Source organism: Balaenoptera physalus (assembly GCF_965194825.1).
Source record: "Balaenoptera physalus genome assembly, chromosome: 3".
In the NCBI taxonomy this organism is placed as follows: Eukaryota; Metazoa; Chordata; class Mammalia; order Artiodactyla; family Balaenopteridae; genus Balaenoptera; species Balaenoptera physalus.
Window position 1 is genome coordinate 115,261,036 of NC_138890.1, and position 14,771 is coordinate 115,275,806.

General features: G+C 41.8%; 1 protein-coding gene and 1 long non-coding RNA gene across 3 annotated transcripts in view; both read left to right on the forward strand.

The window, feature by feature from the left end:
- LOC309659055 overlaps positions 1-14,771 on the forward strand; it is a 430,937-nt gene that overhangs the window by 343,065 nt on the left and 73,101 nt on the right. The window lies entirely within an intron of this gene.
- ARSB (arylsulfatase B) overlaps positions 1-14,771 on the forward strand; it is a 200,537-nt gene that overhangs the window by 112,665 nt on the left and 73,101 nt on the right. For both annotated transcript variants that reach the window (XM_082458123.1, XM_082458122.1), the window contains exon 6: positions 6,671-6,741. In XM_082458123.1, coding sequence (XP_082314249.1) covers positions 6,671-6,741 — 71 coding nt within the window. The remainder of the gene's footprint in view (positions 1-6,670; positions 6,742-14,771) is intronic.

Sequence of the window (14,771 nt, forward strand, 5' to 3'; positions counted from 1 at the left end):
ATGTGCCTCGCCTTGTAATGACCAGTGCCTCTCTACCCATAACTGGTCTTTGCAGAATTACTTTAAATACTCTAAAGTATTCCCTAGGCAAGGCTATGAAGCTTGCAGAGCGGGCCTTTGTGATCTCTCATTTCATCCCGCACCCTCCCCATCCCTCCCACCAGCCTCATTCTGCACATGTTCTTCTCCAGGTGGCTTGGGTCCACTTCTCTGTTCCAGCATCACTATACTGTGCCCTTGTCTCCACAGAAATTAGCCACGCGGAGTTGATGTGTGTAGTGTGTGTGCGCGATTAAGTGCTTTAGTGAGTCTCTGCTAACTTGGTGCGTAACTGTTAAAGGAAACCCACAGTCTCTTCTCCTCCCTTCTTTCCTTCTCCCTCTTCTTCCTCCTCCTCATCTCCCTTTTCTCCCTCCCTCCTTTCTCCCTAACATCTCTCTCTCTTTCCTCTTATTCCCTCCATCTCAGGCACTGAGGCTCTGAACCCTTTACCAAAATGAAAAGAAGTGACTTAAGTGGTGAGACATGAGGACCCAGTGACCCTAAACCTATTACTGTTTTTGCTAAAGGCAAGCCTGATCTTAAACATACAGGGAGATTTCCACACTCCTGAGAGGGAAATTACATGATGAGTTATTATCAGTATGTGATAGCACATACGTGGGTAGCATGCAATTAAATTCCAAAAATCAACTAATGCATTTAAATACTGCATGTACCTTGTAGCTCTGGATAGTTTTCCAGTCTTTAAACTCCCAAACTCTGTAAAATATCTGAGTTTTCTGTTTGTTATACTTTTTTTTTTTTTAACATCTTTATTGAAGTATAATTGCCTTACAATGGTGTGTTAGCTTCTGCTTTATAACAAAGTGAATCAGTTATACATATACAATATGTTCCCATTTCTCTTCCCTCTTGCATCTCCCTCCCTCCCACCCTCCCCATCCCATCCCTCTAGGTGGTCACAAAGCACCGAGCTGATCTCCCTGTGCTATGCGGCTGCTTCCCACTAGTTATCTATTTTACATTTGGTAGTGTATATATGTCCATGACACTCTCTTACCCTGTCACATCTCACCCCACCCCCTCCCCATATCCTCAAGTCCATTCTCTAGTAGGTCTGTGTCTTTATTCCCGTCTTGCCACTAGGTTCTTCATGGCCTTTTTTTTTTTTTTTTCCCTTAGATTCCGTATATATGTGTTAGCATACTGTATTTGTTTTTCTCTTTCTGACTTACTTCACTCTGTATGACAGACTCTAACTCCATCCACCTCATTACAAATACCTCCATTTCATTTCTTTTTATGGCTGAGTAATATTCCATTGTATATATGTGCCACATCTTCTTTATCCATTCATCTGTCGATGGACATTTAGGTTGCTTCCATGTCCTGGCTATTGTAAATAGAGCTGCAATGAACATTTTGGTACATGACTCTTTTTGACCTATGGTTTTCTCAGGGTATATGCCCAGTAGTGGGATTGCTGGGTCGTATGGTAGTTCTATTTGTAGTTTTTTAAGGAACCTCCATACTGTTCTTCATAGTGGCTGTATCAATTTACATTCCCACCAACAGTGCAAGAGTGTTCCCTTTCCTCCACACCCTCTCCAGCATTTATTGTTTCTAGATTTTTTGATGATGGCCATTCTGACCGGTGTGAGATGATATCTCATTGTAGTTTTGATTTGCATTTCTCTAATGATTAATGATGTTGAGCATTCTTTCATGTGTCTGTAGGCCATCTGTATATCTTCTTTGGAGAAATGTCTATTTAGGTCTTCGGCCCATTTTTGGATTGGGTTGTTCGTTTTTTTGTTATTGAGCTGCATGAGCTGCTTGTAAATCTTGGAGATTAATCCTTTGTCAGTTGCTTCATTTGCAAATATTTTCTCCCATTCTGATGGTTGTCTTTTGGTCTTGTTTATGGTTTCCTTTGCTGTGCAAAAGCTTTTAAGTTTCATTAGGTCCCATTTGTTTATTTGTGTTCTTATTTCCATTTCTCTGGGAGCTGGGTCAAAAAGAATCTTGCTGTGATGTATGTCATAGAGTGTTCTGCCTATGTTTTCCTCTAAGAGTTTGATAGTGTCTGCCCTTACACTTAGGTCTTTAATCCATTTTGAGTTTATTTTTGTGCATGGTGTCAGGGAATGTTCTAATTTCATACTTTTACATGTACCTGTCCAATTTTCCCAGCACCACTTATTGAAGAGGCTGTCTTTTCTCCACTGTATATCTTTGCCTCCTTTGTCATAGATTAGTTGACCATAGGTGCGTGGGTTTATCTCTGGGCTTTCTATCCTGTTCCATTGATCTATATTTCTGTTTTTGTGCCAGTACCAAACTGTCTTGATTACTGAAGCTTTGTAATATAGTCTGAAGTCAGGGAGCCTGATTCCCCCAGCTCCATTTTTCATTCTCAAGATGGCTTTGGCTATTCGGGGTCTTTTGTGTTTCCATACAAATTGTGAAATTTTTTGTTCTAGTTCTGTGAAAAATGCCAGTGGTAGTTTGATAGGGATTGCATTGAATCTGTAGATTGCTTTGGGTAGTAGAGTCATTTTCACAATGTTGATTCTTCCAATCCAGGAACATGGTATATCTCTCCATCTATTTGTATCATCTTTAATTTCTTTCATCAGTGTCTTATAATTTTCTGCATACAGGTCTTTTGTCTCCTTAGGTAGGTTTATTCCTAGATATTTTATTCTTTTTGTTGCAATGGTAAATGGGAGTGTTTTCTTAATTTCACTTTCAGATTTTTCGTCATTAGTGTATAGAAATGCAAGAGATTTCTGTGCATTAATTTTGTATCCTGCTACTTTACCGAATTCATTGATTAGCTCTAGGAGTTTTCTGGTAGCATCTTTAGGATTCTCTATGTATAGTATCATGTCATCTGCAAATAGTGACAGCTTTACTTCTTCTTTTCCGATTTGGATTCCTTTTATTTCTTTGTCTTCTCTGATTGCTGTGGCTAACACTTCCAAAACTATGTTGAATAATAGTGGTGAGAGTGGGCAACCTTGTCTTGTTCCTGATCTTAGTGGAAATGGTTTCAGTTTTTCACCATTGAGGACAATGTTGGCTGTGGGTTTGTCATATATGGCCTTTATTATGTTGAGGAAAGTTCCCTCTATGCCTACTTTCTGCAGGGCTTTTATCATAAATGGGTGTTGAATTTTGTCGAAAGCTTTCTCTGCATCTATTGAGATGATCATATGGTTTTTCTCCTTCAATTTGTTAATATGATGTATCACATTGATTGATTTGCGTATATTGAAGAATCCTTGCATTCCTGGGATAAACCCCACTTGATCATGGTGTATGATCCTTTTAATGTGCTGTTGGATTCTGTTTGCTAGTATTTTGTTGAGGATTTTTGCATCTATGTTCATCAGTGATATTGGCCTGTAGTTTTCTTTCTTTGTGACATCTTTGTCTGGTTTTGGTATCAGGGTGATGGTGGCCTCGTAGAATGAGTTTGGGAGTGTTCCTCCCTCTGCAATATTTTGGAAGAGTTTGAGAAGGATAGGTGTTAGCTCTTCTCTAAATGTTTGATAGAATTCACCTGTGAAGCCATCTGGTCCTGGGCTTTTGTTTGTTGGAAGGTTTTTAATGACAGTTTCAATTTCAGTGCTTGTGATTGGTCTGTTCATATTTTCTATTTCTTCCTGGTTCAGTCTCGGCAGTTTGTGCATTTCTAAGAATCTGTCCATTTCTTCCAGGTTGTCCATTTTATTGGCATAGAGTTGCTTGTAGTAATCTCTCATGATCTTTTGTATTTCTGCAGTGTCAGTGGTTACTTCTCCTTTTTCATTTCTAATTCTATTGATCTGAGTCTTCTCCCTTTTTCTCTTGATGAGTCTGGCTAATGGTTTATCAATTTTGTTTATCTTCTCAAAGAACCAGCTTTTAGTTTCCTTGATTTTTGCTATTGTTTCCTTCATTCCTTTTTCATTTATTTCTGACCTGATCTTTATAATTTCTTTCCTTCTGCTGGCTTTTGTTATACTTTTTAATGTCTTTTTGGAAGCATAGAAATTTTCACAAGTTTTATACTTTAAAAAATCTTAAAATTTTCCTGATTACAGTAATAATGCATGCTAGTTGTATAAAGCACTGTAGAAAATAAAAGTCTTTTGTAGTCTCACCCCACCCATTCCCCCATCCCAGCTAACAGTTTGGTGTATATTTTTCCATATTTCCATTATTACCATCTTCCCTTCCCATGGATGTATGCCTCTTTTAAAAAAGTTCACCTGGAGATATTTCTAAAATCCATCACTTTCCAAAGGACTAGTTCCAGGGAATTGGTACATGACCTTGTCTATGGATTTTAGTAACTTTTTAACATTTTGATGTGGAGTAACCCAAGATTTATGATACTTTATTCAGTTCCCTTATATGTACATTTGGTTTTCTTGATTTATTTAATAACGTGGAGTCCCTAGGGTGTTTGGTTATTGTTTTAATCACTTGTCTTCTATTGTATTTCCTTGGCATATATCTCCAGCCACATCCTTGTCAAAATATTCTGATTCGTACATTTTAAAAAGTAGCATCACATCATACTTAGGAAGGTTGGTTGGCTTTTGTTTTTTTTCATCATGATTTGCATCATGATGATTCTGCCTGTGATGATTTTTCCCAGCAAATAATTCATCACTGGGATTACTCACAACCTTTAGTGTTCAAAATTCATCTCATCTTATTAAGTTCCCTTATTTTGCAATATCTGTGGCTCTTCTGAATAATGAAAAAATGAAATAAATGAATAATATACAGATAAACTTTCTTTAAAAGTTATTAGAAAAATATGTGTTATTTAACCATGCCTAATACTTTGGGGGTATTCCAGTGAGCTCTGCTTTTAAAGATGAGAAATTTGGGGGTTCCTCCTTCTTTCTTGCCTTTTTTTGGATTGAATGAATTTTGTTTTGTTCTTCCGTGGTCCAGAAAAGTCCTATCTTTGTTTTTAAGTTACCTTAAAATTTTAACATGCAAATTTTACTTAGCTAAATCTAAATTTAATGAACAGCTTTCCCCTCTTCCAAACAATACAAGGACTTTAAAATGCTTTCATTCTGATTTCCCCTCCTGACTTACTTGCTATTTTTATCATCCAGATTTTAGCTCTGTTTGCTTGTTTTTAACCCCACAAATTAGACACCATCATTCTTCATCGTTCTGTTAAGATTTTCTCTCATTCACCACTTTCTTTGCTCATCATCTCTACTTGCATTCAGAGCTTCCAGGATCAAACCCTAGTTCCTGCCATTTTGGACCGGTTGACAGTCTCATGGTATACAGGTAGTTAGTTAAATGCCTCAGGAAGAAACTGAGGAGTCCAGGGAAATATTGCCCCCCCCATGGTGCTGCCCCAAGGCGTAGAGGCACCCCTGCATATTTCCCTCTCACTCTCCAGTTAGTGGGTTTTATGGAATAGAGAGGAAAAAGGAAATCTTACAGAATTCTGAAGTTAAGCATACTCACTTTAAAGGACTGTCACTTATTCTGAGACTGTATTCATCCTACCTTTTGTTGCTGTTACAGTTACCTTTATTTTATGGTAATGGTAGTTGAAAGTTTTTTGGTTTTGTTTTTAATTCATGAATTTTGTTTTAACATTTCCTTACTTGGCAAATACAACGTTGCCAGTCACAATCCAGATTTTTTGAAAATTTATGGGTCCTTGAAATCCCAAGCCACTGCTGTAGACAACTAGCTGTGAGTTTGGGGTGTGGACATTGAACCACCTGAAAACATGTCCTCTTATTTTCAGGGGCCTTATTGGTTATTCCTATGTGGACAACTCCTATGGTGTTAACAGTACTTTGCAACCTTTTATTGGATTATCAAGTAGTCCAACGATTGAAATTATATCTAACAACTTCTTCCATAAGGCTAAGTCTATACTAGCAAAATGACATGGGTGCCTCATGCACACCCGGCATACATCTGTTAATGTTTATGCTCCCAATTTTTAAAAAATACCCACTACCCATCGTTTGGCCAGTAACTTATTATGGGCCTTTCTCATTTGTAACATGAGGGCGTTGGACTAACTGACCTCCAAGTTCTTTTCAACAGTAATGTAGGTTGTGATTGTATTTGCACATACAATTTTTAAAAATCTTAAAGAAGTATAACTATTTCACATGTATTTGTATTACATACAAGTTTCACGTTGTAAGTTTAGACATGGAAGACATTTTGTTTTTCTCATGCAGGCTAATATTTAAAAGGCATGTTGCATCTGTGATATGGGCGCTGCCATCTTGGCAGATGCTCTTTCTTCATTTCCCTGTGAGTGTTCAGCATGAAGTCTACACTGGATGACTTGAGTTCTCATTTCACTGCTGTAACGAATGGTCATGTTTAAGTACGGCCAGATTATTTATTGCAAAGGGTCACAGGACTCATTTTTTAAATTGTAACGTGCTTGACCTTGAAGTTGTTATGTAAACGTTCAGTCATTGTGACAATGTAGACAAGTGATGACTACTTGAAGATGCACAACCACACATTTTGGAGGCCTCTGAATTCATGACCAAGTTGTTAACTGGCAGGTTTGTTATTTCCTGTAAATACGAGGAAAGGAAGTATTAAAATCATTGATACCCATTTGAGAGAGGAAATTAACATTTTCTAAAAAATTCTTTTCTAGTGAAGGAAGCCCGTCCCCCAGAATGGAGCTGCTGCACAATATCGATCCAAACTTCGTAGATGTTTCACCATGTGAGTACCTTGTTTATTGCTACTAATTTAAATACTGTTGGCTCACAAAGACAGTTTTATTACCTAGTGTCTCTCTAGCCTAATTCTCTTTCTCCACTTGAGTTTGCTGTAAAGGTAAACAGTTCTCCATGGCACCTGTCGTACCAATCTCACTGTGGCTTTGGTGCCACAAAGGGTGAATGCTGCTTAATGGCTTACATGACCTTATAAGCCATTTCCCTCTCCATGACTCAGTTTTCCCATCTATAAAAGGAGAACCCATGGGATCTCCGAGCCTCCTTCTAACTGTAAATGTCATGCTGTTGTCGCCCCGTTCTTACCTGAGAGTGTCAGAGCCTCCTTCTAGAAAACTCAAGGTCAAATAAGCCATCACATCATCTGATCAGGCTGGTCAGGTGCTGCCCAGACCTGCTGGGTCTCCTAAACCCATGATTTCCCTGGCAAGGCTGCAATTTAGCTTGATTCTGCCTACTGCCTAAATTAACCCATAGGGAACCCTATTAATTCCTGCAGGGAAAGAGGCCATGTGGTGCTTTCACATCCCCACAGGTTGTAATAGTCCTGTATAAATACCATGCTAGTGGCCCTGATGCCCCTACGTCATGAGTTTGGGCCTGGAAAACCTTAACTATTAGGCCCTTTGCCCAGGTTCCATCATAAGGCCTCATCGTGAGACTGTCTGCAGAAAACAGTGCTCTTGTTCTCCCTTCATTCACCTGGGTGCTCACATCCCCTCCTTTTAGACATACTGCTACCCCATCATTCAGGCTCTCCTTACTCTTTTGTCCTCTCCAATCTGTGTTACAACCTGCCTTAAGATTCCCCCTTCTGGAGAATGGCCCCCAGTAATTCTGAGTGTGTCTTCAGGCATCTGAGGTCCAGCTCACCTCGCCAGCCTCACTCCAGGCCCTCCTTGCCATCTTCTTGCCCTACTAGACACCTGCCATTTCCAAGCATGCAGATCGTCATACTTATGTCTTGAACATGCTTTTCCCTATGCCTGAAACACCTTTCCCTGCCTCTCCACAATTTTTCCTCATCCCTTAAAACCCAGCGCTATTGTCCCACCTCTGTGAATGCTTTCCAGAAGCCCTGGAAGAAGCAGTACTCCTTCCTCTGTGCACCCCTTCGTATGTATCTCTGTATAGTGTTCACCAAATTCTCCTGTATGTGCCTGCATTTCCCACTAAGCCGAGAGCTCCTGGATATCAGGGTCTATGTCATATTTATCTTTACATCCTCATAAGTTAACACAAACACCCGGCACTTGGTAGGTACTCAGTGATGATTACTTAATGACTGAATGGACAGTTGGAGGAGAGTTGAAATGGAATAAAGACAACCTAGAATCACTAGACCTGGAAAGGAAAGTGCCCTGAGATAGGTAGGAATGGCTACAGGATGGAGAAATTTCTATTTTTATTGGAGTAAAGAGACGTCAGTGAGAGAGGCAAGGGTAGTAACATGTCCGATACGGTAGCCACAAGCCCTGTGTGACTACTGAGTACTTGAAATATGGCTAATTGTGGATCAAGATGTGCTGTGAGTATGTGCACATCTGATTTTGAAGACTGAGTATGAAAAATATAAAACATATATACATTTATTACTTGTTGAAGTGGCAGTACTTTGGATATATTGAGTTTAAATATATTGATCGCAATTTCATCTGTTTCCTTTTCCTTTTTTAATGTGCTTAATAGAAAATTTAAAATCACATGTGTAATTTGCCTTGCATGTCTATTGGTCTAGAAGAATTGTTCTAGAAAATGCTTGGAAATGATTTGATCAGCTGTGTGAGAGGATCACACACCTATGATTAGTTACTGTGGAGCTACGTCAATCGTTTAAACTTTTCTCTGCCCCAGCATACCTAGGGATATGACACGTTGCAGTCTGTAACCGGCTCACTGGAGAAGTGATTGCTAACCAGGAGCCAGTCATATCAGAATCCCTCAGGGTGGCCAGAAGGGAGGCAGGAACGGTTTTTACAGCTTCTGAGTAATTTAATGCACTGCAAAGCCCAGGATAACCTCCAGGGATGTGCTGAATATGCTGCCCACATTACAGTGGTTTTAAGCTGTCCTCATCCACTAAGTTCCATCTACAAGTGAAAAGCCTTAAGCCCCCTTCACTCACTAAGCTGCATTTTGTCACAGCATCAGAAATGGGAGCTTGAGAACTATACGCCCATGTGACCCAACCGTAGTGCTGCTTGCCACGGGCTTCTTAGCATAACCTGCTGTGATTTTTGCGTCCCCTCAAGTGCCTCTAGCAAAGTAATAGCACAGGCAGAAAGTTTCACCAGTGTAATTGGGGCATGGAAATCAGAAGAGAGAACTGTCTTAGCCTTGCCCCTCATAGATTGTAAGGTCTTGAGCAAGTCCCTTCACTTTTCTTCAACTTAGTTTCCCACATGTTAATTGCTGGACTTACTGAGACCCTTTGCTGCTGTCACAAATTCAGAGACACTTTCTGGCTGCCTGCTCCTCCTTCCCCCCTCCTAGGAGTCCACTCCAGGCCTTCCTGTTGGCCTTCCCTGCCAGCCTGGGGACTCTTGCTCTAACCCTGCATGTAATGAGGGACATTGTCAGGCCCTGCCATTGACAAAGAGTCACATTCACTGTTGGTTCACAAAAACAGCGTGTCCCCTACTGTGTGTACCTGCGGGTGGCAAGGTGCCGCCTCCTCCTTATGCGTGGGCAATGCCCGGGGATGGGGGGGGGTGCCTTTTCTGCCCGGCTTTCATATCCATTTCACACCACTGTGTGGCAGAATTAGGAAAAAGGGGAGTTATCTTTGGGGTCCTGTGCCTGCAGAGGATGGTGATACAAGCCCAGTTCCTTCTCTGGGCAATTAGTTTGTGGGGGAAAAATTAAATCCAGCTATAAGAAAATATGTATTTATAGGACAGCCAAGTCTGCATGTTATATTCACAGAAGATGTTTTATGACTATGTTCTAGAGGCTGTTGTGGAATAAAATCAGAAAGCAGCCAATCTAGGGTATCAATGAAGGACTGACAATTGAGTCTGTGTTATCACAGAAACATTTCTTTGGTTTCTAACTCCAGCACTTCCCAGATGATGTGTACTTACTTACGGGAGAAGAGAGTAATATTCCACCTCCACCTTCCCCAAAGCCACTTTGTCACTTCCTCATCTGTGAGGTGAAGACTGAATTAAGTGACCTCTAAGGTCCCTTCTAGCTTCAGCATTCTGTGGGTTTCTGTATTCACAGGACCTCAAGGGAGCAAGCTGCTTCCTCACTTTCTCCTTTTTCACCCTGCTGGAAAAGGTGCACACGTTAATAAGCAGTGGTGTAGCCAAAGACGTGGCTGTAAATAGATGAATACACGTGATAATGTTAGAAACATTATAAGCACTAGAGTAAAGTGAATATTATATGATTTTGCTGTTACTACATCCTGCCCACCTTTCTGATCCCCGTTCTAAAACATCACTGCATCATTCCAGTTTTTCACCTGCACTGTCTCCTTTAGCTGGTCTTGTTGGCAGCGGTGGACCAATGTCTCCTCCTGTCATGAATTAGAGGAATCGATGTTAGACTTTTCCCAGGGAAGCCCTCCCTTCCGTGTAGGACCAGCTCCCTCAAAATCTGGCCTCTTGGGTTTTAACATCTGTACCACCTCCCTCTTATTCTAAGAGTAGAGGGCACCCCCAGAGGCCCTTCCTACTTGTGGAGTTAGGGTTTTTTCATGGCCACATACTCTTGGTAGGTTGTGGCTTGGGTACTAATAGTAAAAATATTTCCAAAAAAGACTAGTGTACACACACGCACACATACACAAACACACCCCAGAAGTCATAGGATCTCCCATAGACCAGGAGATTCTACAATAAAGCATAAAGATGTCTCGAAGAACCATAGATCCTACCCATTGGAATGGCTACAGGCAGGAAGGAATGGAGGAAGGAAAATAACAACTATTGATGAGGATGTGGAGAAACTGGAACCCTTGTGCACTGCCAGTGGGAATGTAAAATGGTATAGCTGCTATGGAAACAGTATAGCAATTCCTCAAAAAATTAAAAACAGAACTACCGTATGTTTCAGCAATTCCATACCTGGATATATACCCCCAAAGAACTGAAACCAGGGACTTGAACAGCGCTATTCACAATAGCCAAAAGGTGGAAGCCACCCAAATGTCCATTGACAGAGGAGTGGATAAACAAAATGTGGGACATACATACAATGGAATATTATTATTCAGCCTTAAAAAGAAAGGAAATTCTAACATATGCTGCAACATGGTTAAAACTTGAGGACAGTATGGTAAAGGAAATAAGCCAGTCACAAAAAGACAAATACTGTGTGATTCCACTTACAGGAGGCACGTAGAACAGTCAATTCAGAGACAAAAAGCAACAGGGTGGTTTCTAGGGATTAGGTGGAGAGGGGAATGGGAGTTGCTGCTTTTTAGTGGGTATAGCATTTCAGTTTTACAAGATGAAAAGAGTCCTGGAGATGGATGGTGGTGATAGTAGCACAGCAATGTGAATGCACTTAATGCCGCTGGACTATGGCGGTTAAGATGGTAAATTTCCTGTTATATATATTTTACCACAATTTTAAATATTAACAATAAAATGTAAAACCCAAAAAAAGCATAGAAACTCCATGAAGACAGGATCTATACCCTTTTCATTTACTGCCACATTCCCAGTGCATAGCACAAGGCCTACCATCATACTAAGTTCTCAATAAGTATTTGTTAATGATGAACAGATCAACAGGTTAAAGTCTCTGTTTTATTGTCTCTTAGCCTTGAACCTAAAAGTGCCTCCAGATGGCAATTCACACTCTCCTCTTAAACCCTGAACTCCCGTCCTACCTTTCGTGCCTAAAACAAAAATAACACTCACAAGCTACTTTTTATTTTAATTAACATTATCACATACAGATATTTGAAACGAGTTATTCAGCATACAAATGCCCACCCTCACCCTTCCCCTAACTGAAAATATCAGATGATGTGGCATTTTCCCTGCCCTCTTCATTCCTTTCCCCGAGACCTCCTTGATGGACAAATACGTATTGACAAAGCCCCTGCCCCAGTCTCAGCTCAGCCTGACTTCCCCTCTGAGTTGAGGGCGCTGCTTCTTCCTGTTCTTTGTGCTCTGTTCCCATCCCTGCCTTCCTGGAAGGCTCCCTTTCATTGTTGCATTGGTCACGGGCTCTCTCAGTGCCCCCAAATCTGGCTCTACTTTTATCTCCCCAGCTGCCAGCCCCTATGGCCAGTGTCACACATGTGGGCTGTAATTGCTTTCCTGTGTGCTTTGAGGAAACTTTATTCATCTTCAGAGGCTTTGTTCTCAGGTGACCTTGCATGGACATGTTCTCACATAGTATCTTTTTCTTCCCTCCTTCCTTTCTAAGATCCTAAGATTCATTCTCCCCCTGTGGACCACACACCCGCCGCATTTCTTTAAAGTGTTCCTTTCTAGCAGGCTGACCTGACTCAGTGTCTTCAGCAGTACAGAGTGGGCCGTGGAGGAAACTTGTGCGGGAGCCTGAGGGAAGGGGACGGTACCGCTGAAGCTGATTTAATGGGAAAGCCTGAAAACATCCAAAGTGGTGGGGAGCATCTGTGATCCCAGGTTAGGCTCCGAGGTCCCACAGGTGTGAATTCCGCTCAGCCTGGTTCTGAGGCACTCCAGCTCCAAGCTCTTGGCTCCCCTCGGTTCTAGTCAGCCTGCCTCAAACCAGGAGGAGAAATGATTTCAAAGGCATTAGTTTGCCTTAGAGAAAATATATATACTCATCCTACAGCCCCCAGGCTTGACCTGGGCTGTTCTCAGGTAAAGATGCTACCACCTCCATCTGTGAGCGCAACTCACCTTGGAAGTCAGACGTGGCATTCTGTGAATCGTCAGAATTCTCACGTCCGTCCAATTGTGTAACATGTACGTAGATACCCTACACACATGCACACGTAGAAAGCACTTAGACTCTGCTGGCAGAAGCTTGATTTGACATGAAGGGCCCTGACAGATGTTAGCATTTTCCACACCAAAGGCCAAGTCTTCAAAGTGATACTGTACAGTGTTGTTACTATTTCATTGAAAGGGCCTCTTCTCTTTAAAGGTTATAATGGGATGTTATTTCTGCTCGTGATTACAGGGTGAAAGAACAGTCTTCGCTCCCTCCCCTCTCTCACGCGTGCATTTTCTGTGGCGAAATTGCCAGATCCGTACTCGAGATCCAAGAGTCGTCCAGGTTTGCATGCTTGGCGCTGCTCCATGTTTCCTCCTAAAAGCAAATTCAAATCCATTCCCTGACATTAGGTTGCCATTTCTGAGATGATTCATTCAGGAGGTACTGCCTGCCCACGACGTGCTAGGTACAGTCGTATGTACTGGAAATCACGTAGGCTTTAGGTTTTGTTGGAAGAGAACACAGACAGAGCCCCTCACTTCCCTGCTTGATGGCTGTCAGTGGTTGCCAACTGCCTACAACCACAGGCAGACTCCTTAGCCTGCCTCGTACAACCTCTGTCTTTCCGCCGAAGCAACCCCTCAGCACCATTGCGATGCCCTCCGCCATCTTCCTTTGCTTCTCTGACTCTTCTCGGGGGCTCAGGTCACATCCCTACTGCTCCATGAAGCCCTGCCTGATCCCTCCAAACTAGAGTCCCTTGAGTTTCTCTGGAGCATCCTGAGACACTGAGCTCTTGCTTCTTCATACTGTAGTTATTTATATTCATGTGTATATTATATTCAAGGAGGGCAAGGTTTCATCAGTATAGCTCTCTCAATGCCTTATGTATAGGAGATTTAGACATACTGCAAGAATGCGTGCTAATAAACTAGTCATTTAAGTTCGTTATCGTCCACTCATTTAATTAGAATAACTCTAGCAAGAACAATAACCTTATACAGTATTTTCAAAGCATGTTCATTTCTTTCTGGGCATATTTGAGAAGTCGCCACACAGGACAACTTTCTGTCTTTCAGCCTGAAATGAGATGTTGAGCAGAATTTTAGAAGTTAGGTGGGATACATGAGGCCCACCAGCCGTCAGTGAGATTGCCCATCATTCCAGCCGCTAGAAGGCACGTTGACAGTCAGTTCATCCACCCGCTTTACAATCCAGATGGAGAAACTGAGGCACCAGGTCACAAACAACTAAGAGATAACAGACCTGGAACTCGGGGCTCTCCAGGTCCAGGCCTCACATATAAGATATGATCTACTGACTTCAGGGGTCTCTTTGCTTTCTGTTCTACACTGGTTTTGATGGAAAAGTATAATCATCTCACTCAAATAACAGCATGTTGATGGAGGCTGGGAAAACAGATCTCCTTGTGGCACTAACCTTGCTATTTCACATGTAACCTGACGCTGTGGATGACGGCAGCTTCTCTTTGTAAAGCTAGTTATGGAAACCCAGTTGGTGCCTTGTAGTAATTACTTTTGAGGATGGTGGTGGGATGAGGGAGCAGGGTGTGGGGATAGGGCAGTGTAGCCTAATGGAACATACAGAGTTCCGTGGTGTCAGAAAGACCTGAATTTGAATTCCAGCTTTGATTTATTTCCTGTGAGCCGGTGGATAAGTTCTTTGAGTTATCTGTTTCATCACCTATAAATTGGAGACAGTTATAGCTATCACCTGTAAATATGTCCAAACAATAACTAAGAGCCTATATATCCTGGCTGTTGGATTGGAGGTGCAGTGTCTGCACTTTTTTTTTTTTTTTTTTTTAATGGGGACAGGTGTCACTCTCCGTGGTGCTGCTGTGGGGTTTTTTTAAAATTTATTTATTTTATTTATTTATTTTTGGCTGTGTTGGGTCTTCGTTTCTGTGCGAGGGCTTTCTCTAGTTGCGGCAAGCGGGGGCCACTCTTCATCGTGGTGCGCGGGCCTCTCACTATCGCGGCCTCTCTTGTTGCGGAGCACAGGCTCCAGACGCGCAGGCTCAGTAGTTGTGGTGCACGGGCCTAGTCGCTCCGCGGCATGTGGGATCCTCCCAGACCAGGGCTCGAACCCGTGTCCCCTGCATTGGCA